This window comes from Cervus elaphus, chromosome 5 (assembly GCF_910594005.1).
Source record: "Cervus elaphus chromosome 5, mCerEla1.1, whole genome shotgun sequence".
NCBI classification, from domain to species: Eukaryota; Metazoa; Chordata; class Mammalia; order Artiodactyla; family Cervidae; genus Cervus; species Cervus elaphus.
Window position 1 is genome coordinate 312,914 of NC_057819.1, and position 20,076 is coordinate 332,989.

Sequence of the window (20,076 nt, forward strand, 5' to 3'; positions counted from 1 at the left end):
AGCACAGGGACCCCTGAGACCTGCCTTCCCCCAGTGGCCATCCCCAGGGCTGCTCAGGCTTCCCCTTTCTGTCCGCAGGGCCTGGGCCCGGCCGTTTGCTCTTAGGGTCTGACCTCTGAAGAGACCACGGGAAGGGGCCTCTGGGTGCCCGTGCAGACCCTGCTGTGGAGCTGGAAGCCCTCTGGTGGCAGGGCGGGTGGCGCCTCCCCCTCCGGCCCTGGCTCCCCGCTCCTAACTCCCAGGCGAGTTAGCTTCCTGACATGGTGCTGTGTGCAGTGCACGCCCGGGAGGCCCAGGCCAGGGCACCCGGCATTGCTCTGGGGCCAGCGGGGCCCCCCAAGGAATGCGGACGGGCGAGGAGGGGGCTCAGGGCAGGGAGTCTGGCCCCAAGGCTGCAGGGGCTTCCCTGGGCCCTGAGTGGGGGCAGCGCTGGGGGACAGCCCGCACAGAGATCCTGGAGGCAGCGAGCAGGGGCTGGCTGCACGTGCCCCGCCCACCCGCCATGCCTGGAGCCCCTCCCTGGGCACTGCAGCCCTCGAGTAACAGCTCTGGGACTGGCCTTTGGCAGCAGTGGGGGACTGCTGTTGAGTGCCTGCTATTTGTGACTTAAAAACCAGAAAAACACTGATAAAAAACATTAATAAAACCAAACTAAGACTGTATTGGTAAACATCTAAATTTTGTAAGAAAAATTAAAAATTATAAAAAGCAACAAAGGAACTTCCCATGTCTGTCTCCGTCCGCAAGCCACTCCCCTGTTGTTTGCTGGCCGCCGTGGGGGTCCACTGCATCCAGGCCCCCGGGATGTGTCCCCCATGTGGCTCCTCTCTACACACAGTGTGTGGGCTCGATCCCGGGTAGTTAGCAGGGCCCCGACGTCTGTGGCTGGTCTTGGGCACAGGCGGACTTGGCCAGAAGGGGTGATCTCGGGGTGAGGGACCCGGGAGAGCCTCTGAGGCGGCCAGAGGTCCAGCCGGCCACTTGAGGGCCTTGGGGCTGGAGGGCCAGCGTCGGGGCCACGGGCGCCTGTGGACGTGAGTGGGCGCCGGCCGACCACGTCGTCACGGGCAGCTGGGCCGCCACAGAAGCACAGCAGCTGCTCCGACTGCGCCATCTCGTCCCCAGACCAGGCCGAGTGGGACGGGGACGCAGTTCGCCCAGAGCCACACCAGGCCCGAGAGGCCGGGTGCTGGGCATTCCGGACCTGGCCCAGCACTGGTTGCTCAGAGCGGCCTGCGGGTCACCTGGGTCCCCAGTGGGGCTCAGCCCGGCCCGCAGACAGCCCCGTGGGGCTGTCTGCAGCGGCCGAGGGGAGCGGCAGGTGCCTGGTGCGAAGCTGGGACATGGGGGCAAACGGAGCAGCACTCGGGTTCTGTCTCACCTAAAGAATCAGGTCCTTAATTTCTACCTCACTGTCTTCTAAACAGGGTGTTAGTCTGTGAGATTGGTAGCGGCTGATTGTAGAAAAGTTGCATTTCATTCTTAAAAAGCAGGCGAAAGGAGGGTGTGTTTTGGGGGTGGTGCGGGGCGGCGGGGGGGGGGGGGGGCGGATGATCACTGAGGCACTGCTGCCACCTGGTGATGGCAGAGCGCAGGTGCCCGCCCGCAGAGGGCGGACTGTGGAGGGGGACAGAGAGGGAAGGAGGGAGGCGGAGAGAGGAGAGAGACAGAGTGGGGGGAGAGAGGAGAGAGAGGGGTGGGGGGAGAGAGGACAGAGATGGGTGGGGGGAGAGAGACAGAGAGGGGGGAGAGAATGGGAGGAGGGCCAGGTCGGGGGAGAGAGTATGTGTGTGAGATGGTGAGGCTGAGACGCTGTGAGTGTGTGACACCGCACGTGTGTGTGTGTGTGTGTGTGTGCACGCGACACTGTCACGCGCACTGCTTGCCTAGCTGGTCTTCACAGGCAGGCACCTTCTAGATGTACTGCCACGATTCTGGAAGGGGAGCTGGGCATGCTCGGGGCAGGCCAGCGTGACAGCCTGGAGCTGACGAGAGGCGGCCACGGGGCTGCTGGCCTGAGGACAGGCCAGCGCTACAGGGCTGGGGCTGCCTCACCCTTCAGGGCCGGGAGTGGCGGGGGATCCTGCACAGGGCTGCCCGGGCCCTTGTAGACGACCTTCTCCAGGCCGTCTACCACCTTGGAGTACTCCAGGTACGAGCTGAAGTGTGAGCACGCAAAGCAGCTGCTCCCGCGCACATACTCCAGAAAGTCAGGCGCCCCAGGAAAGATGACGTTGTCAGCCAGCAACACTGTCCCCTTCCGCAGCAGGCCGCACTCCTGTGGGGACAGACAGATGGCTGGAGGGCGTGAGGGCGGCCTGAGCGGGCAGGGGGACCCTCAAGCCCTAGGACAGAGCGTGGCACACAGCAGGGGCTCACTGCACGCTGGGGGACGTGAGAGTGTAGATGGCGGGGCCCGGATTGCGGCCAGTGGGTGCCAGGAACACGGGCTCCTCTGGGTCAACGAGATGCCTGGTGACCTGTGCGGGGGCTGCTGGCATCGGTCACTGGAGGTTCAGTAGGGTCCCACCAGGGGGACCCTGCAGGGCTGGGGGGCAGACCTCCACACCCACAAGCCTGCCCCTCAGGTCCACCCTGAGGCACCCTAGTCTCCACCAACACCTGGGCAGTTGGCCAACATGTCAGGCCTGGCTCTACAGAGGGAGGGGCAGCTGCACTTCTGTGCCCACCAACCTCACCCCCAGTCTCTCTGAGCCGGAGGAGGAGCTGCTTGGTGTGTGTGAAACTTGCTCAGTCGTGTCCAACTCTCTGCGACCCCAAGGACTGTAGCCTGCCAGGCTCCTCTGTCCATGGGATTCTCCAGGCAAGAAACTGGAGTGTGTTGCCATGCCCTCCTCCAGGGCATCTTTCTGACCCTGGGATGGAATCCAGTTCTCCCACATTGCAGGCAGATTTTTTATCATTTGAACCACCAGGGAAGCCCTGCTTAGGTTACATCAAAAAGAAAGAGGAAATGTTTCCCTGAGGAAGGCGTGAAGGGACAGCCCAGCTGCTACGCTAGATCAGAGCTTTCTCTACATGATCATTAAAGTGGGAAAAAAAAAAAACAATCCCCCAAAAGGAAGGTAAAGTCAAGCAAGAGGCCCCAGGCGTGTCTTAAGTTGCCAGTGGAACCCCAGGGATGGACGGGCAACCCCTGGTGACTTAGGAACACGGGGGCCACTGGAGTGGGTGCAGCCCTCAAATCTTCCTGGTGGTGGCTGCCTCCCTTCTGTCCCTGGGCCCTGAGACTGGTGTGGAAAACACAGCTGTAGAGGTCCGTGAGGTTGGGACAACCCATGAGCCAGAATGTGAAAAAAGTGGGCCTCTGAATCGTGGAGCATTTCTCCTAAAAAAGGAACTTCCCCGTGACACTGATGAGGAAGGGCCGCTGGGAGCAGCGGCCCGGCCTGCTCAACCCTGGGAGGAAACGCTCAACTTGAGCCGGGGCTCAGCACATAGGCACTGAACCCATGGGTCAGCCTCGGAGGAGAGGATGCAAATGCCGGCCGTCCGCGCGGGGATGGAGCCCTGGAGTGTCTGACCCAGGCCGTGTGCCGGCACTCAGAGGACCAGAGTGGTGTCCCCTGTTCCTGACCCCCGCTCCTTCCGCCCCGGGTGCGGCTTCAGGTCACGAGGGTGCCAGACCTCCCCCTCCGTCTCCGGCCACCCTGCTGTAAGGACACCAAGCAGCCCGTGGAGAGGCCTGAGCGATGGGGACGAAGGCCGCCTGCCCTGCCAGCCCCTCGCCTGAGCGAGGCGGTGTGGCCAGGACAAGGCAGGGCCAGCTGCAGAACACACCTTCCTTCTCTTGAGATAATGAGTAGCCATGAACAAGCGGCACTGAGAAAGCTATTAGGCTCCTACTTGCCAAGGGCAGCAGGGCTTCCCTGGTGGTTCAGATGGCAAAGAACCAAGCCGCAGTGCAGGAAACCCGGGTTCAATCCCCAGGTCAGGAAGATCCCCTGGAGAATCCCATGGACAGAGGAGCCCGGCAGGTAAAGTCCATGGGGTCACAAAGAGTCGGACACGACTGAGCAGCTAACACCTCCACTTCCAAGGGTGGTATCTGCTGCTCTCTACTGATGCAGGCCATCCAGATGTGCTCCCCGAGGCCCGCCCGCCCTGGCCCAGGCCCCCACTTCCCTCTGTGTCCTGACTGCACACAGGCCAGCCCATGGCTCCCCGGCCACCCTCCACAGGGCCCGACCCAGCCAGCATGCACAGGGCTCACCTCGAGGAGAAGCGTGTCTGGCAGGTAGCGGTCCTTCCAGTGGTCGATAAAGACCATGTCCAGAGTGTCCACATCATATTTCTTCTTCAGCTGGGGGATGATGTCCTGGGACGCTCCAAGAACAACGGTCACCTGGAACAGACCCCCACCCAGTGAGCCTGGCAGTTCCGGGAGACGGGTCCCCGCTCTGCCCCACCTCCGGGAGTCTCCCGCTCTGCGGATGGGGCTGCTGGCCAGCTGGTAAGCATGGCCTGGAGCCGCTGGGATGTGACCCCAGCCTTCCTGCCCCCGGAACCTGTGCCCACATCCGCCAACTCAGGGACAATGCCGCACCTTGTCCTGCAGGCCTGCAAACTCCACCATCTGCTGGGTGATGGCCGCATATTCGGGGTTAAGTTCGATGGTGAGCAGTCGGGCGCCAGGCAGCAGCAGGCGGGCCATTCGCACTGCCGAGTAGCCGCAGTAGGCGCCTAGCTCCAGCAGCACTGACGGCTGCTGCTCCCTCAGCACGCTGTCCACGATCTGGCCTGGGAGGGGAGGGAGGGATGGTGAGCAGGGGGTTTCCCACCCCCCCGCCCCGAGCTGGCCCAGCACCCTCCGGCCAGCCACAGGCCCCACCGCGCTCAGCCCCAGCTCCCACCCCCAGGCCCCTATGCTTCTGCACGCGCTGGTTCTCCCCTCCCAGCATTCCCCGCTGCCCTCAGCCTGGCACCACCCAGAGCCGCCCTCCGTGGAAGCCCCACCCCACTCCCTCCCCGGGCTGCACAGAGAGCCTGCCCCGCTCCCTTCAGCTGGACACAGTCGGAAGGTTCAAGGCTGCTGGACCGCTGGCTGCCCTGACTCGGGGCGGGGCTGGGGGGGGTGATCACGCATCGCCTGCCTGGGCCCCCAGCTGGAGTCCAAAGGTCGGGAGGCGGCCCCGGAGGCGGGGCGAGGCCTGGCGCCCCCGCAGGACTCAGTCCAAGAGTCTCCATGGACCCTGGGACCAGCCGGGACACCGAGGGTACCCATGGCCCGCCCTGGGGGGCACCTGGCTCTACCCGGCGGCTGCGAGCGACGAAACCATGCAATGGCTCTGTTGTTCCCGTCCCCTCCCCCTCCAGCCCTGGCCGGGGCTCCCTGGCGGCACCTCCGGGAGTGGGGGTCGGGGCTTCCCCTAAGGCGGTCCTCCCGCCGGACCTGCGCCCGAGCCGCCCCGCCACCCACCTTTCTTATCGCCCACGTGCATGGCCCACTCCTTCTCCGAGCTGTAGCGGTCGATGGCGGCCACCACGCTCTGCGGGTCCCCGGCCACCGCGTGCTGCAGCACGTGCTGCAGGATGCGCTGCTCCTTGCTGCTGCCCATGAGGAGGTTGCGGACGGGGTTCACGATGAACTCGTTCCAGCCGATAAAGGCCAAGCCGAAGAGCCGCAGGTCCAGTGGGGCCAGCCACCGCAGTGCGAGCAGGGCCAGGCCTACGGCACCAGCGGCCAGCAGCAGGGGCGGGGCCTCCAGCATCTGCGGGGAGAGGGCCGGGGCTTCAGGGCGGGGCCTCCAGCGTCTGCGGTGGCGCGAGAGGCGGGGCGGGCCTTGCGGGCTCTGCGAGGCCCCGCCGCCCGCAGGACCCGTGGGAGCACGCGGTCATCACGGTGTTAGTGACCGGCCCGCCTGGCTGACCCACCCGGGAGCTTCAGCCCCGTGAGAGGCCAGTCCCGTGCCCGGTGGCCAGACTCGGGGGAGACGGCCGGGGCCCCGCCCACCTGCAAACCACGTCCCCCAGGGACTCTGCCCTGGGTGGAGAGACGGGGTCTCGTGCAGCCCGGAGCACGGCTGGCCTGAGGCTGGACACTCCCCACAGGGGCGGCCAACCGCACGCAGAGCCCCCTGGGGCACACACTGGGGACAGCCCGGGAGCTCGTGTGGCCCGAGAGCTTCCGGGGACGGACACAGGCAGCCCCAAGCCGGCTGTTCCACACGGGGGCAGTCTGTCCCGCGAGGAGGATGCCTACCCTGCTGCCTGCCTGCACCACAATGGAAGCGAGACTGGCCCTCCCTCCCCCTGGCAGGCGACCCTTTGGGCGGGTAGCGGGGTCCCTGAGACACAGCCAGGTTGAGCCCGCACAGGGCAGAGGCCTTAAAGTGGGAAAGCGTGGGAAGCTTCCAGCAGGGCTGTGGTCACTTGCGGATCACGCACAGGGAGGGGCCACACAGGACCGGCTCCCCCCGAAGTGCCTGCTGGGAAAGGCACGTGGGAGAACAGGCAGGCTGAGGGTCTTGGAGGGGTGACCGCCTCTTCCTGGACAGCTCAGAGCTCCAGCAGACTGGACCACGATGAGGGTCTTGGCAGGCAGGGCAGGGAGGGAAGAGGGCAGCGCAGACACCCAGACTTCCGAGTGGTCTCGCCTGTGTGGCCTATTTACACCAGGCACAGCGAGCATGTGGTCCGCAGGTCAGGGCCCCACCTGACCCGCCTCCCCTACGGCCACACCCCACGCCCCACGCCCCTCCTCTGAGCTCCCCAGAGCTTGTGCCGAGTTCTTCTGCCTGTAAGCAGTTAATCAGGAACCACAGCTTGACAGGGACCAGCGCCCAGGCACAGGGGCCTGCCGCAGGCCGGCCCTGCCCTCAGGGGAGAGCAGACAGGCAGCAAGACGCCGCTTGGAATATCCCTCCAGCCCGGGACACCACGGCAGTCTCCCTGGTCCCCGCGACACTGGCCAGGCCAGCAGGTGCGCCACGGGGCCGGAGGCAGGTGGGGGGAATCTGGAGGTGGGTGGGGTGGGGCCAACTGCACTTCCGGGACGGGTGACAAACACAACAGGGGCGCATGGCCTGCAGTGGCCAGCACTGCCCACTGGGCTCCATTCTGCCAGCTCAGGAGCCCCAACCACACACCTGTGTGACTTTATCATGACTGTGTTCAGCAGCAGTGCAGAGAGGCTGGGCCACTCTGATGTATTCTCTGGGTTGATGAAAAAAAACTAATCAATGTTACACATAAATATAAATATAAAAAAAATAAAAAGTAGTATTCCATTTAAATACCAAAGTCCTTGGTTGACCCTGGAGTTGTGAAGGATAGCTTGTAATTCCCACAACATCTGAACTATATAAAAATTGGGCGAGGAGTCAGCCGCCTAACGGCCCAGGTCTGCCGGGAGCTTCACGCGGTGCGGGGTACCAAGAACATACCCACCAACGGAACCAGGCAGACATGCTGGGAGGAAGCCCACCAGTCAGGGCTGGGCAGACCCCTCCTCGGGGAGACAACCCGCGGGGCCCCTTGTGCTGCGGGTCCCAGTACTGGAGCGCCCATGGCTCTGCCCTTTGGAAGGGCCACAGTGAGGTCGCTCGGTTCCCCCGGCGGTGGCCTGAGGTTCCCGCCGCCCTGCGTGGCTCTGGGCCCCGGGAGGCTGAAGGGCCCCGCTGCCCTGAGAGGAGGACGAAGGAGCCACTGGCCAGAGGTGAGGGCTGGTGGCGGAGCAGCACCTTCAGACCCCCTGCTTCGCGTATCCCACACGCATCCCCTGCTTCCGTGTGCTCCACACGCGTCCAGAACCTAATTTTAAGAAATAAAACCATAAAACTCGTAGAAGAAAACACGGGAGTAACTCTTCATGACCTTGAATTTGGCCATGCATTCTTAGACACGACACCAGAAGCACAGGCAACAGAAGAAAAATAGAATTTCACCAAAATTAAAGCTCTGTGCATCAAAGGACACCATGAAGAGAGCAAAGGACAACCCAGGGGGTGGAGAAAATATCTGCAAACCACCTATCTGATGAGGGTTTAAAATCCTAAATATATATAAGAATTCCTACAACTCAGAAACAACCCAGTTAGAAACGGGACAGAGGACATTAACAGACATTTCCCTAAAGAAGACACACCAGTGACCAGGAAGCACATCACTTGGGAAGTCTGATCAAAGCTTCAAGGCACCACTTCACACCCCTGGGATGACCCGCCCCGTGCTAGCGGGGCCACGGAGAAATCGGAAACTCAAGCACGGCTGGTGGGAACCCAAGACAGAGCAGCTGCTGTGGAAAACAGTTGGCGGTTCCTCAGAAAGGTAAATACAGAGTTACCACATGACCCAGCAATTCCACCTCTGGGAGTGGACCCAAGACACCCGAGAGCAGCGGCTTGAACTCATATTTGTCCACCCACGTTCAGGACAGTGTGAGGCACAGTGGCCGCGAGGGGACACGGCCCACGGACAGAGGAGGTGTGGTCTCTCCGCACACTGGGGCATCCCTTAGTCACACTAAGATGACTGCACCCTGACCCTGTCCCACTGGGAGGGACGTGCGGACACCTGTGACTTCACGGAGGGACCAGGGGGACGTCACGCTCAGTGGGATGAGCTGGACGCGTGAGGATCAATTCTGAATGATCACACCCGGATGAAACGCGCACAAGAGCAAGCTCACAGAGACAGGACAGAGAACAGAGGCTGCCAGGGGCTGGGGGCCACGGGGTCACTGCTGAAGGGGGCAGAACTTCTGCCTGGGGCGGGGCGGGAGCTCTGAAGACAGCAGCAACAGCTACACAGCCACGTGGACGCTCGATGCTACCCAACTGTACGCGTGCACGTGCTTAGAGTGGTAAATTTCAACTTCTGCATGTTTCACTGCATCAAAAACGGTGGAAAACCAAGAAAACAAGCAACCCTGTTTCTAGTCCTCTCTGTTCCCAAAAGAAAAAGGAACATGGCACCCCCACTGGGAAGCAGGATCCAGAAAAACCAGCCCAGCTCCCAATCTGCCTGCCTGCGGGCCTGCCCCCTGAGCCTGGGCACCTGCCCCACCCCACCGGGAGGCACACACTCACCCCCTCTGGGAGGAGGGGAAGGCTGTCCAGTTCCCCGCTTCCTCCCCAGGCCGGTGTGTGTTCCCCGTGCCCTAGAGATGGAGCACAAACCTCTCACAACAGCAGCCACAGCCCACCCCCAAAGCTTCCTTATTATAAGCCCATTCTTAATTGTTCTCCTTGCAACCCCAAGCCAGACCCTCCATCACCTGGGATCGCCCCCTACGCTCCTCCCGATAACCCCCAAGGGGCTGATGGAGATGCCGGCCACGGCCCGGCCCCCTCAGGCCCAGGCAGGGGCTGCAGACTACCCACAGACTCTTCAGTCCCTTGGTGCTGAATCTGCTAGGACTCCGCGTGTCAGGGGTGGGGGGCTCCGCGCCAGGAGTCATACAGCCCAGCCCCGCCTCCCCGAGAAAGGCAGGCCTGAGTGCGCAGGGGGGCAGTGGGGGGCAAGAGGGGCAGGCAGCCCCGAATCCTCACGAAGGGGAAACCTGGCAGCTGCCCGAACTAGCGATGCACCTGGGCCGGGGCCTCTGTGCTTGGGTGGCGTGGGGGACGGCGTAGGACACAGAGTCCCGGGGGGCTGTGTCCTCGTCTCCTGTCCCGTGTGATTCTGGCTCCGGACCCGCAGACCACAGACAGGACAGCTCTGCTCCTAGGGCTGGGGGGTCCCAGCAGCCTCGCGGACAGGAGCCGCCCGGCTGGCTCCACCCAGCTGGCTCCATCCACTTCCTCCCGGTCAGCGCCGGAGCACGTGGGCCTCAGGGGCTGCCAGGCCGCCGGCCCACCACGCCCTCCTCCCCCAGCCCCTGACTCCTCCGCCCTCCTCCCCGGCCCCTCAATTCCCCCAGCCCCTGAAACCTTGGGCCCCCTGGCACCTCTCCAGGGACTCAGGGATCCCCCAGAAGCAACTACCTGATGCTGAAAAGGAAAAAGAACAGTGAATTGGAAGCATTTAGTCTGTGCCTCCCTGAGATGATACATCAGGGTCCAGAGGGGCTTTCAGGAGTCACACCGCACGGGTGTCAACCTGCCCCACTTGCTACAACACGATTCAGATTAAGATACCAAAAGAAGCAAAGACACAGTCCAACTCTTACATAAACTAGTGGGTTTTATGTAACTGTGTTTATGACTGATGCATAGCTAGGCATAAATTTTTATGTACAATTGTGTTTTTTTAATATACATACGCTCCTTCCCCACCTCCAGATGGTATGACCAGATCAAGTTCTGCAATGCCTTCCAGGGACTCTATCCTGACGGGCTTCCAGAGGAACAGGCACTTACGTAAAGTAAACCTTCCTAAGCTCCCAGAGATACAAGCACCAACTCAACTGTTTTTATAGTTCATGTACTTGGGTAAATCTTTGCTAAATAAAATCAGCTTAATAGTGTTCATCTCATAAAATAGGTGTCTCTTTAGAGTTGTCAACATTACATACATTGCAACACACTTAAATCTCCTTGGTTGACTAGTCAAATAAGCTAGTATTGTATTGATTAGACATTAAAGGTTATAAATTTGATTTTAATCAAATCCAGTCACTATTCTCTCTCTCTCTTTTAATATTCTTTTATGTATTTGGCTGCACCAGGTCTTAGTTGCAGCGTTTGGGATCCAGCTCCCCGACCAGGGATCAAACCCGGGCCCCCTGCATTGGGAGCGCAGAGTGTTAGCCACTGGACCACCACGGAAACTCTCCAGTCACTATTCGGACAAACTTTCTTTCCATAATGATTGTGTTTCAGTCTGCCTAAAAGCAGTTTCCAAAATCTTTTTGGTAACTTGAAACCTTAAGAGTTCTACCAAGTTAAGTTAAACAATAGACATCCCATTGTTTTACCAAAAGCTTTCCTTTCATTTTAGGTTTGAGGCATTCGTCAAGAAGAGAAAGCACTCGTTACACACAAACAAACAATTTCACTTTTTAACAGAAGATTATCCAAACTTAACCTCAATATCCAGGGACTTGCCTCTTGGCCCAGTGGTTACGAATCCGCCTGCAAATGCAGGGGACACAGGTTTGATGCCTCGTGCGGGAAGACTCCACGTGCCGGGGAGCAGCTGACCCTGCATGAGCGGCTACTGAAGCCCGCGTGTCCTCTGCAACAGGGAACCACCGCAATGAGCAACCTGTGCTCCCCAGCTAGGGAGCAGCGCCCACTCGCTGTCCCTGGGGAAGGCACGGCCACAAGACCCAGCTCAGCCGAAAGTAAATAAGACAGTTTTTTAAACATCCCCAAATACAGTCATTAGGAAAAAAGAAGTAAGAGAGAAGTAATAGTGCATACACCACCAAACTGAGCCGACATCTACACCCAGACTTTAACAGTGTGGGGAAATCCCACGTCACAGCAGTCTGGAGTCCCAGAGGGGAAGATCCTGGGTGGTGCATCCAACGCACGGGCGAGACTTCAAATTGCAGCTTTGGGGGCTCCCACTTAAAATCCCAGGCAGCAAACTGATAGTATCATCGGTTTGTGCACAAAAAAATTGCAGTTGTGGTTTAAGTTTCACAATGCTGTTTGTTTCGCCTTGTGAGTCCTAAGATTCCTTAGACCTCAGGGGGCTGGCTGGGTCCACAGGGGCTTAAGAAATTCCAAGACCCAGTCCCGTTCTTATCAGTGCTGCCTGCCTTGCCGGTAGGACCGATGTGCCTGCGGGCAGGTGGTCCAGGAAGGGTCAGAGGTCAGTCAGAGGCCTGCTCCCCTACTCCTGAAGCCTGAACAAGACAACCTCCATTTAAATTTCCCTAACGTCACTGAATATCTGTATAACTTCTATATAAGATAAAGTGCTGAAACACTCATGATTAAGATGGCATGAGTTTAAGTTTCTATACTTTGGCTTCTGATGTTTATATAACAAAGAAGCTAAAGACATTTGAAGGTGAAAGTGTTGGTTGCTCTGTTGTGTCCGACTCTGTGCGACCCCGTGGATTGCAGCCCGCCAGGCTCCTCTGTCCATGGGACTCTCCAGACGCGCACTGGAGTGGGCTGCCATGTCCTCCTCCAACCTTACAGATTATGCAAGCCTATCTTCACAAAATTTGCTCATCTGCTACAAAATACTGGGATAAGACAGATAATTTGCAGTTGTCTACTTCCTTGTTCTCTCTATAAAATAAAGGCTGCTAATGGTTACAAACTTCAATCAACACATGAGGATAAAACTACTACTAGTCCGAACAAAGGAAAACAACTTTGTCCACAAGGCAGGAAAACGAAGATATGTTCTTATGCGAAAAGCACGCAGAGAATGTGGAATACGTTTTTGCTGAGGAAGGAGAGTCATTTTTGTCCTCAAGCAAAATAATAAAGGGAGACACAGTTCCCCTGGTGGCTCAAGGGTAGAGAATCTGCCTGCCAATGCAGAAGACACGGGTATGACCCCTGACCCGGGAAGATCCCACGTTGTGCGGAGCAACCAAGCCCGTGCGCCCTCGAGCCCGCGCTCTGCAATGAGAGGCCCGTGCACCAGACCCAAGAGTAGCCCCCGCTCGCCGCAACCAGCAAAAGCCCACGCAGCAATGAAGACCCATAAAAAGTCAAAAAAAAAAAAAAAGAGGGAGACAAATCCTTGTCAACTACAAACTCACCGTCTGCCTCCACAAGGATTAAGTCACGTGCCCCTGCAGCTGCTGACCTCCAGCACCCCCGAAGGAGTTCAGGGTGGGGACCGGAGACGAGGCCCTCGGTGCTCAGGGAGAACCGGCAGGACAGGTCTTCAGAGAGTCAGTTATTCTCAGGAACTGATTTTACGAGCCCAGTGCTGGCACCGTCTCACATCTAGAAAAGCACTGGATTGCTTCCTGGCAACAGCTGCTCCTTGTGACCAGAAACCTTCTGCAAACAGACGTGGCTGACTGCAAATACTCCCCTTCGTCAAAATCACATGTACACTGACCTCTCCCCTTCCTCTTTCGAGCACCTTCTCGAGCTGTCTGAAATACTGTCTTCCAGGCTATGGTCCTCATTTTGTGCCAAATAAAACATAACTCACAACTCCTGTGTTGTGACAGAGGACGAGATGGTTGGATGGCATCACCGACTCAATGGACATGAGTTTGAGCAAACTCCAGGTGTTGGTGATGGACAGGGAGGCCTGGCACACTGCAGTCCACGGGGTCGCAAAGAGTCGGACATGACTTAGTGACCGAACAACAAAAAGGGAGAACAGAACTATTTTGTAAACATGAATACTCTTCAGTTTACCACTGATCAAAAATGGAAGTGACCACAGAGAGAAATTCTGTCTCAGTAGAGAAAACAATACACCTTGTGGGTCATCAGAGTCCAGTCCTGCCCAGTCGATGCGTTCGAGGTTTTATCACCACCTGCACGTCGGGCTGCACAGCCCGCTTGCATGTTTCGTCATCGCCGGATCCTCAGTCCTTCCCGTTTACTCAATATCTGGTATAATGCTCCAAACGTCAGTTTTTCCCATTTTCCTCTGTCCCTCCTGGCCTGGGGCTCAGTCCTGTCACTGCCCGTGTCCTCCCTGTCTGACAGAGCCCTGCACGTCGAAGGGAGACACGGCGGCGGGAACTTCAGATGCGGGCCACTGCACGAGCCACATGGTGCCTGCATCTCCTGAGCTCTGCTCCAGACCTAAGTGGCCTTGCCACGCAACCCTGATGTCTCCACAAACGTTCAATCACACGGAAACTGGAGAAATCCAGCAGAAGGCCATCACGGCCTCACGTCACCATCAAGAGACCTGAGAACTCGACCTCTAAAATCTTCTCAACTGATCTCCCTCAAGGCTCAAAACCCCGGGTTACTGTGGCCTCCGATCATCCACCAAGGAGACTCGGTCCCTGCCAGACCCAGCCACGAGGCCTCATGCAAAGACTGGAACAAAGAGCTGACTATGTGTCACGGCTCGAGGCCACGTCCCTACAACACCCCAGCCCCACAAGGTGTCCTCCCAACAAGCTCACAGCTTCCGGAAGAAGCGACATGTCCAGCAACACCGCCCAGCTCTGCAGGAGGGCAAGAGGCCAGGTCCAGCGGGCAAGCTCAACTGGGGGTCCCAGGGACCCGTGCCTCTCTGACTCCCTTGGGCCCCGACACCCCACCCGCATTTTCCCTTTCAAAGGCCCAGCGGCCCCTGAGCCAGTCCGGTACCGTGTCGTGTCTATCTGACCCAACAAGCCCAAAGGAAGCTGCTGGTCAAACTTCAAAGATGGCAGCGGGCTGAGGGGCCCAGGCTTCTTCCTGGGGAGGCCGCCACTTTCACAAAACGGGAAGGCCCAGGAGGCTCCAACCTGCCGGCAGGACGGGGAGACGGCTGAGCCCTCGCCTGGGCCCCGGAGTGCTCCCTCCCCAGGGACCCGAGGTGCTCAGACCCTACTCTGCAGCCTGGTCCCATGTTCACACTCTCCCAGAAACCACGACCTGGGAGTCCGGGTCCCAGAGCCCTGCAGTGTGCACCCCCCACCCTCGCCCCGCAGTGCCAAAGGGAACCTTCTGCAGCACCGCTCCCTTCCCTCCACCAGCCTGGTGTCTCCGCTGCCACCTCAACAGAGCCCCCAGCCCGGGTCAGAGGCTCCTGACCAGGTCAGAGCCCCCAGCCCGGGTCTGGGGCAACCACCCCCCCCCACCCCCCCCCCCACCCCCCCGGCACCTGCCCCCCAATTAAGGTCTGGGGAAGCCACCTCATGTCCGGAGACCCACTCCAGTTCTGGAAGCCTCTCCACCATAGGTCTGGGGATCCCCAGCCCAGGTTAAACACCCCCTCCTCTGGAGACTGCACCCCCAGGTCCTGAGACCCTCACCGCAAGTCGCAGCCCCACCCCAGGTCACAGCCCCCCAATCCAGGTCCAGGGCCCCCCACCCCAGGTCAGAGCCCCCATCCAGGTCGGAGCCCCCACCCCAGGTCGGAGCCCCCACCCCAGGTTGGAGCCCGCGTCCCGGGAGGATCCTTCCCCCGGGTCCTACACGCCCCCTCATCCATGGCTCCGGCTCCAGGTGGGACTCCGGCCCCGCGCGAATCCCGCGGGCGGCCCGGCTCCGGGCTCGGCCGCGCGCGCACCCACCTCGGGTCCGCGGTCGCCGGCGCAGGCAGCGCGGCGGGCAGCCCGGCCCGAGGCCCCCGGGGCGGCGATGGCGGCGCTGCGCGGAGCGGCCGCGCGTTTCCGGGGCCGCGCGCTGGGCGGGGCGCGGGGCGCCGCAGGTCAGCGGGCGCGGGCCGGGACCGCGTGGGACCGGGGCTGCGCGGGGGTCGCGCGGGGGCGGGCCGCGGCCGGGCGTGGAGCGGCGATCCCCCCGGCTGCGTTAACCGCGGTGCCGATCGTGGTGGGGGTGGGTCACCTCCCGGCTCAGCAGGTGCGGGGACCGCCGGCCAGGTCTCCCCGCTCCTCCCCAAGGCCAGGCAGCCCACAGAGCATGTGCTCAGCACCTGCACGTGCGGGACTCAGGAGGGGCCCTGCCGCCTCTGCTGGTGGGCGCTCTGCGCTGTGCTGGGGCGCCCTGGGGGAGGGAGCCGACACTGCGGACCCCCTGGATGGCCAGGGGTCCTGGGCCCACCCGGACAGTGTCCCCAAGGCCACAAGCAGGGGCAGGGGCCGCCTCCAGGGTCCTGAGCAGGGGTCGGGCAGGGGACCCCCAGAGGTGGCCTCGCAGGCACCACGCACCCCGACCTCTCTCAGCACATCCCTGCCCTGGGGGGATCCCGCGGGCAGGGCTGGGCGGGCCCCTTCAGGAGAAGGCACCGTGGGCGGAGCACCGCCCCTAGCCGCGGTCTGTCGCCTGGCCTTGGGCGTGGGGCTAGGGAGGCGGCCAGGCGGTCATGGCTTGTTAGGCAGGGCAGGGGGCTGCTCCTGGGGGCTCTGCTGGCCCCGTGCAGGCCCCGAGTGCAGGGATGAGCAGAATACCAGGCGAGGGAGGGCTCAGGACACAGGGTGACAGACCTTGCAGGGTGAGAAGAGGGGCCAGGCTGTGAGGTGCCCTGGGGAGCCCTGGAGCACACGGGTGCATGCCCAGTGGGCACTTTGAGGGCAGTGCCCTCCTTCCTTGCAGACAGGCCACCCAGGCCCCGCAGGTATTACAGGCGGTTTCCCACAGTGGGGCCTACGAAGGCCTGGCGGCCTGCCGCCTCCCCGCTTATCAGACGGAGGGGGCTGCTGGGTGTGCCCCGTGGGGAGAGCGGACCATCAGAGATAAGCCCACTGTCCTTGCGCCATCTGTTCGCGTGGGCAGGGAGAGTCGGCTGGCGGAGGGGCTCTGTGGGCCAGGAAGTCGCCGCAGGCAGCCTGCGGTGCAGCGGGAGGGGCTGGCCCCGGCCATGGACGGTAGGGACCTCTTCCCGGTCCGTGTCTCCCTGAGCAGGGGAGAGGAGAGAGCAACTGGGCTCGTGCCGATCTTGTTTCTGTCCACAGGCGGTGGGCCAAGGCCTGGTGCCGGGGGTTCCCGGCTCGGAGCTGGCCACCCCTGAGGACACCCCTGTCCTCCGCCCTCCCTTGTGGACCCCAGTTCCGCTGTCTCTGGGCTGCTTTCTGTGGCAGCATCTGCAGAGACGGGGCCTTCTGCGGGAGAAGACGGGGCGGCCGGTCCGCCAGGGGCAGGGGTGGGGGCTGCAAGCGGCCTCCAGAGCCGCTGCCCCCCCAGGCCCTATGGGCACTCGGAGCGGCCAAGCCGCGCCGCCGGACGGGTTTACTCGAGAGAAACTTTCCCACCCACTTCTGCCAGGATGTCGGGTGACATTGAGCTCAGGGTGGCTCACTTGCTTTCTTGATGTGGGTGGCGGGGGTCAGTGCGTGGTGGGGGACACGTGGTCAGCCCAGACCATCACAGGGCCGAGTGTGACTGCGGGACTGCCCTGGAACACGGGCCGCCTCCCGGTGGCGCCCCCCCACGGCTGGTCCTGGTCCTTCCTTCTGACGCCCGCCTCACCCCCGCAGGGCGGCAATGCTACGACCTCCTGGTGATCGGCGGTGGATCCGGCGGCTTGGCCTGTGCCAAGGAAGGTGCGTGTCCCGCGTCCCGCATGCGGCTGGCACGGCGGGGCCTCCGGGGGCTGGGGCTGCATCCCGCATGCGTGCTCTCTGCCACGGGCCTGGCCCCCCTCCCCAGGCAGCCGGTGACCCGCTTTGTCTCGCTGTAGATCACGTTGCATTTTCTGAAATTTCGTCTCAATGGACTCGTGCTTCGAGTATCCTTACTTCCGGGCCTCTCCCACAGGCCCCGTTTCGTGGAGGTCATCCGCGTTGTGGCGTGTGTATCCGGAGTCTCGCCTCCTCACGCGGCTGCGTGGACTGTGTGTCCGTCTCACCTGTGGTTTCCCGTTTTGGGGCTGTTGGAAACATTTGTGTGTGTGCGTGTCTCTGTGTGGATGCATGCTGTGAGTCTGCTGGAGGATTGCCTAAAAGTGGAACAGCTGGGTCATGTGGTGTCCCTCCCGTTTAGGTATTTTTCATTTCTTTCAGCGGTGTTTTGCCAGTTTGATAAACAGGTCTTTCACGTCTTATGTCAGTTTTACCCCTGAGGGTCTCGTGTTTTTCAGACCGCTCTGTTGAGATGTAAGTCACACATTGTGTATATCACTCGTTTAAACCGCCTGATGTGGTGGATTTTGCATTCGCAGAGTTGTGCAACCGTCACCACCAAGTTTATTTTCTGTTGTTTTTCGTTTGTGCCGGTCTCTGTTGCTGGGCTTTCCCTGGTTGCAGCGAGCAGGCCTGCTCTTTGCTGAGGGGCTTCTCACTGCGGCCGCTTCTTCGCTTGTGCTGCGTGGGTTCTAGGGCATGCGTAGATTCTTCTCCACTGGGAGAGGGTCACCAGAAGGGGGACCGTGGCTTGGAGAGGTGGGTTCCCCAACCCAGAGGTGACGAGGACTTCACCCCATGCCCACATGTTGACTCACAAAGGGCCATAGGACTGCGCTGTCTGCGCGCCGGCATCGACTCTGATGAGAAATCTGCCATTTTATCTTTCTTTGTTCCTCTGTTGTGTGTCTCTCTCCTCTGCTCGCTTTTAGGGTTTTCTCTTTCCGTTACTTTTGAGCAGTTTAACGATTGCATGCCTTGGTGCCTGCCAAATTCTCTTCCTGCCGGTGTTCATCGAGCTCCGTGGGTCTGTGGATCAGGGGTCTCCGTCCTCTGGGCCCTAATGCCTGAGGTGGAGCTGATGTCATGGCAATAGAAATAAAGTACCCATAAATGTGATGGGCTCGGATCGTCCCGAAACCATCCCCCCCACACCATCCATGGAAAAATTGTCTTCCACAGAACCAGCCCCTGGTGCCAAAAAGGGTGGGGAAACCCCTGGGTCATAGTTTTCATTGATCCATGATACTGTTCAACCATCGGTCACTCCTTCACGTGGGCGACATTAGTTCCACATGCGTCAGCTGCTCAGGCTTGTCTCAGAACTTGCCCAGCTCTCTCCGTTGTGGATAGGTTCTATTCCCGTTTGCAGGTTCCCTGATAAAAGAGTCTGTGATGTCTACTCCCCCATGAACCCCACTCGGTGCAGGTTTTTTTAAAGTATTTTTATTGGAGCACAGTTGCTTTACAATGTTGTGTTTGTTCCCGCTGCCCAGCAAACTGCGTTAGCCGCATGTGCACACAGATCCCCCCGTTTTGGACTTCCTGCCGCTTGGTGCAGGTTCATCTCTACAGTTTGACGTGGGCACTTTTTTTTGTCTTTCACATGGCTTCTTAGCTCTTCACACACGTGGAGCACGGTTGTAACGCCTGCTTTGCTTTCTTTTCTGCTGATCCTGGCATCACTGTTGGTTCTTGGTCTGCTTCATGGACTGGTTGCTCCTTTGTGTGCCGGGTAATTTTTGTTAGAGCGCCAGACACTTTGGACTGTACCTCACTGGCTTCACCTGGTAAAGAGTCTGCCTGCAGTGCAGGAGACCTGGGTTTGATCCCTGGGCCGGGAAGATCCCCTGGAGGAGGGCATGGCAACCCACTCCAGTATTCTTGCCTGGAGAATCCCATGGACAGAGGAGCCTGGTGAGCTACAGTCCATGGGGTCACAAAGGGTCGGACACGATGGAGTGACTTACACTCTTTAACTTTCGTTTGCTGGGTCCTGGGTCCTTTTGTACTCCTAGAAATGTGTCAGAGCGTGTTCTGGGATGTAGGTAGGGACAGCCTGGTCTTTTCGAATCTTCTGCGTGAGGTCTGTTAGGCGGGCCTGGTGCTGGGCCCAGTCTCAGCCTGACTACTTGAAGACATGACCTTCCTGAGCCCACCCACCACTCCAGGAGGCTGGGCAGCACTTCCACCCCACCTCCTCTCGGGAATGCCCGGCCCCTCCCGGGCTGGGTCCTAGGGACCCCCCATTCCTGGGGTTCACATCTGCCCGCTCCTGCCTCCCAGAGATCACTGGTCTTTGTTTTCTTCTGTTCAGTTTCTCGAAACCACTATTTTGCACATTTTGTCAGTATTTTTGGTTGTTTTGAGCAGGAGAGTGACTCGTCCCCATTGCCCCATCCTGGTCAGACCCAGGAGCTGGCTGTGGTTGTGTCTGAGGAGTTTGGCTGCAGCCCTTAAATCCAGCTCCAGGGTCCCATCGGTCATCCTTGAATGAAGTGGTTTTGTTGATGAAGACTTGTACACTTGCTTCTGATCGTGGTAGCCATGAGTGAAACGGGTTGCAGGTCCGGGGCCTGGGGCTGGCCGGCGGGAAGCCTGCAGTTGTCCCTGGGCTTAGAACATGGGGCTCGCAACTGGGGGGACCCTGCAGACGGGGGTGGGGGTTGGGGGTAGGGCGTGGGGCAGGGTGGGCTCCAGTCGGGGGTGCAGAGTGAGGTCCGGTCCTGCTCCCCGGCTCAAGGCCCAGCTGACCTGCCATCTGACCCCCGAGCTTCGCTTTCCTGAGAAGAGGCAACAATGCCCAGCTGGGGGCCCTGAGCAGGTGGACGGGGACCCCCTGTGGTGTCCGGGGAAGCGGGGAGCGAGGGGGGCCTGGGGGCCGGGGGCCTGTCTGCGGTGTCCCGGGCCTCAGCTGGCCCTGGAGCAGGGTGGCAGGCTGGGCTGGGCCGCGCTGCCCTGGTGGGCAGTCAGGGAGAGTCCGGGTGCCTGTC

General features: G+C 60.4%; 3 protein-coding genes across 11 annotated transcripts in view; 2 read left to right on the top strand and 1 right to left on the bottom strand.

Moving 5' to 3' along the window:
- The window catches only part of ARVCF (ARVCF delta catenin family member), a 30,465-nt gene extending 29,753 nt beyond the window's left edge, over positions 1 to 712 (top strand). For 4 of the 7 annotated variants that reach the window (XM_043901012.1, XM_043901013.1, XM_043901017.1 and 1 more), the window contains one exon: positions 79 to 220. Coding sequence is in view for 3 of the 7 variants with exons in the window: in XM_043901014.1 (XP_043756949.1) it covers positions 79 to 105 (27 nt within the window). In the remaining 4 variants the exon portion in view is untranslated. Of the gene's footprint in view, positions 1 to 78 lie in introns of all 7 variants that reach the window. The other 3 variants (XM_043901014.1, XM_043901015.1, XM_043901019.1) reach the window with 1 other exon arrangement.
- On the bottom strand, positions 642 to 15,153 carry COMT (catechol-O-methyltransferase). Of its 2 annotated transcripts, none has more exons than XM_043901022.1 (5): positions 15,077 to 15,153; positions 5,441 to 5,732; positions 4,568 to 4,761; positions 4,235 to 4,366; positions 642 to 2,278 (listed from the first exon to the last, which is right to left on the bottom strand). In XM_043901022.1, the coding sequence occupies exons 2-5, from the start codon at positions 5,730 to 5,732 to the stop codon at positions 2,033 to 2,035; spliced, it is 864 nt and encodes a 287-aa protein (XP_043756957.1). In that variant the 5' UTR covers positions 15,077 to 15,153; the 3' UTR covers positions 642 to 2,032. The 2 variants fall into 2 exon arrangements, with proteins under 2 accessions (XP_043756957.1, XP_043756958.1); XM_043901023.1 differs by lacking the exon at positions 15,077 to 15,153 and adding an exon at positions 12,635 to 13,027.
- Positions 15,135 to 20,076, top strand: part of TXNRD2 (thioredoxin reductase 2) — a 29,209-nt gene continuing 24,267 nt past the window's right edge. Inside the window, exons 1-2 of one of the 2 annotated variants that reach the window (XM_043901020.1) lie at positions 15,135 to 15,213; positions 16,940 to 17,005. In XM_043901020.1, coding sequence (XP_043756955.1) covers positions 15,144 to 15,213; positions 16,940 to 17,005 — 136 coding nt within the window. In that variant the 5' untranslated portion in view covers positions 15,135 to 15,143. Of the gene's footprint in view, positions 15,214 to 15,257; positions 15,481 to 16,939; positions 17,006 to 20,076 lie in introns of those variants that run through there. The other variant, XM_043901021.1, reaches the window with a different exon arrangement.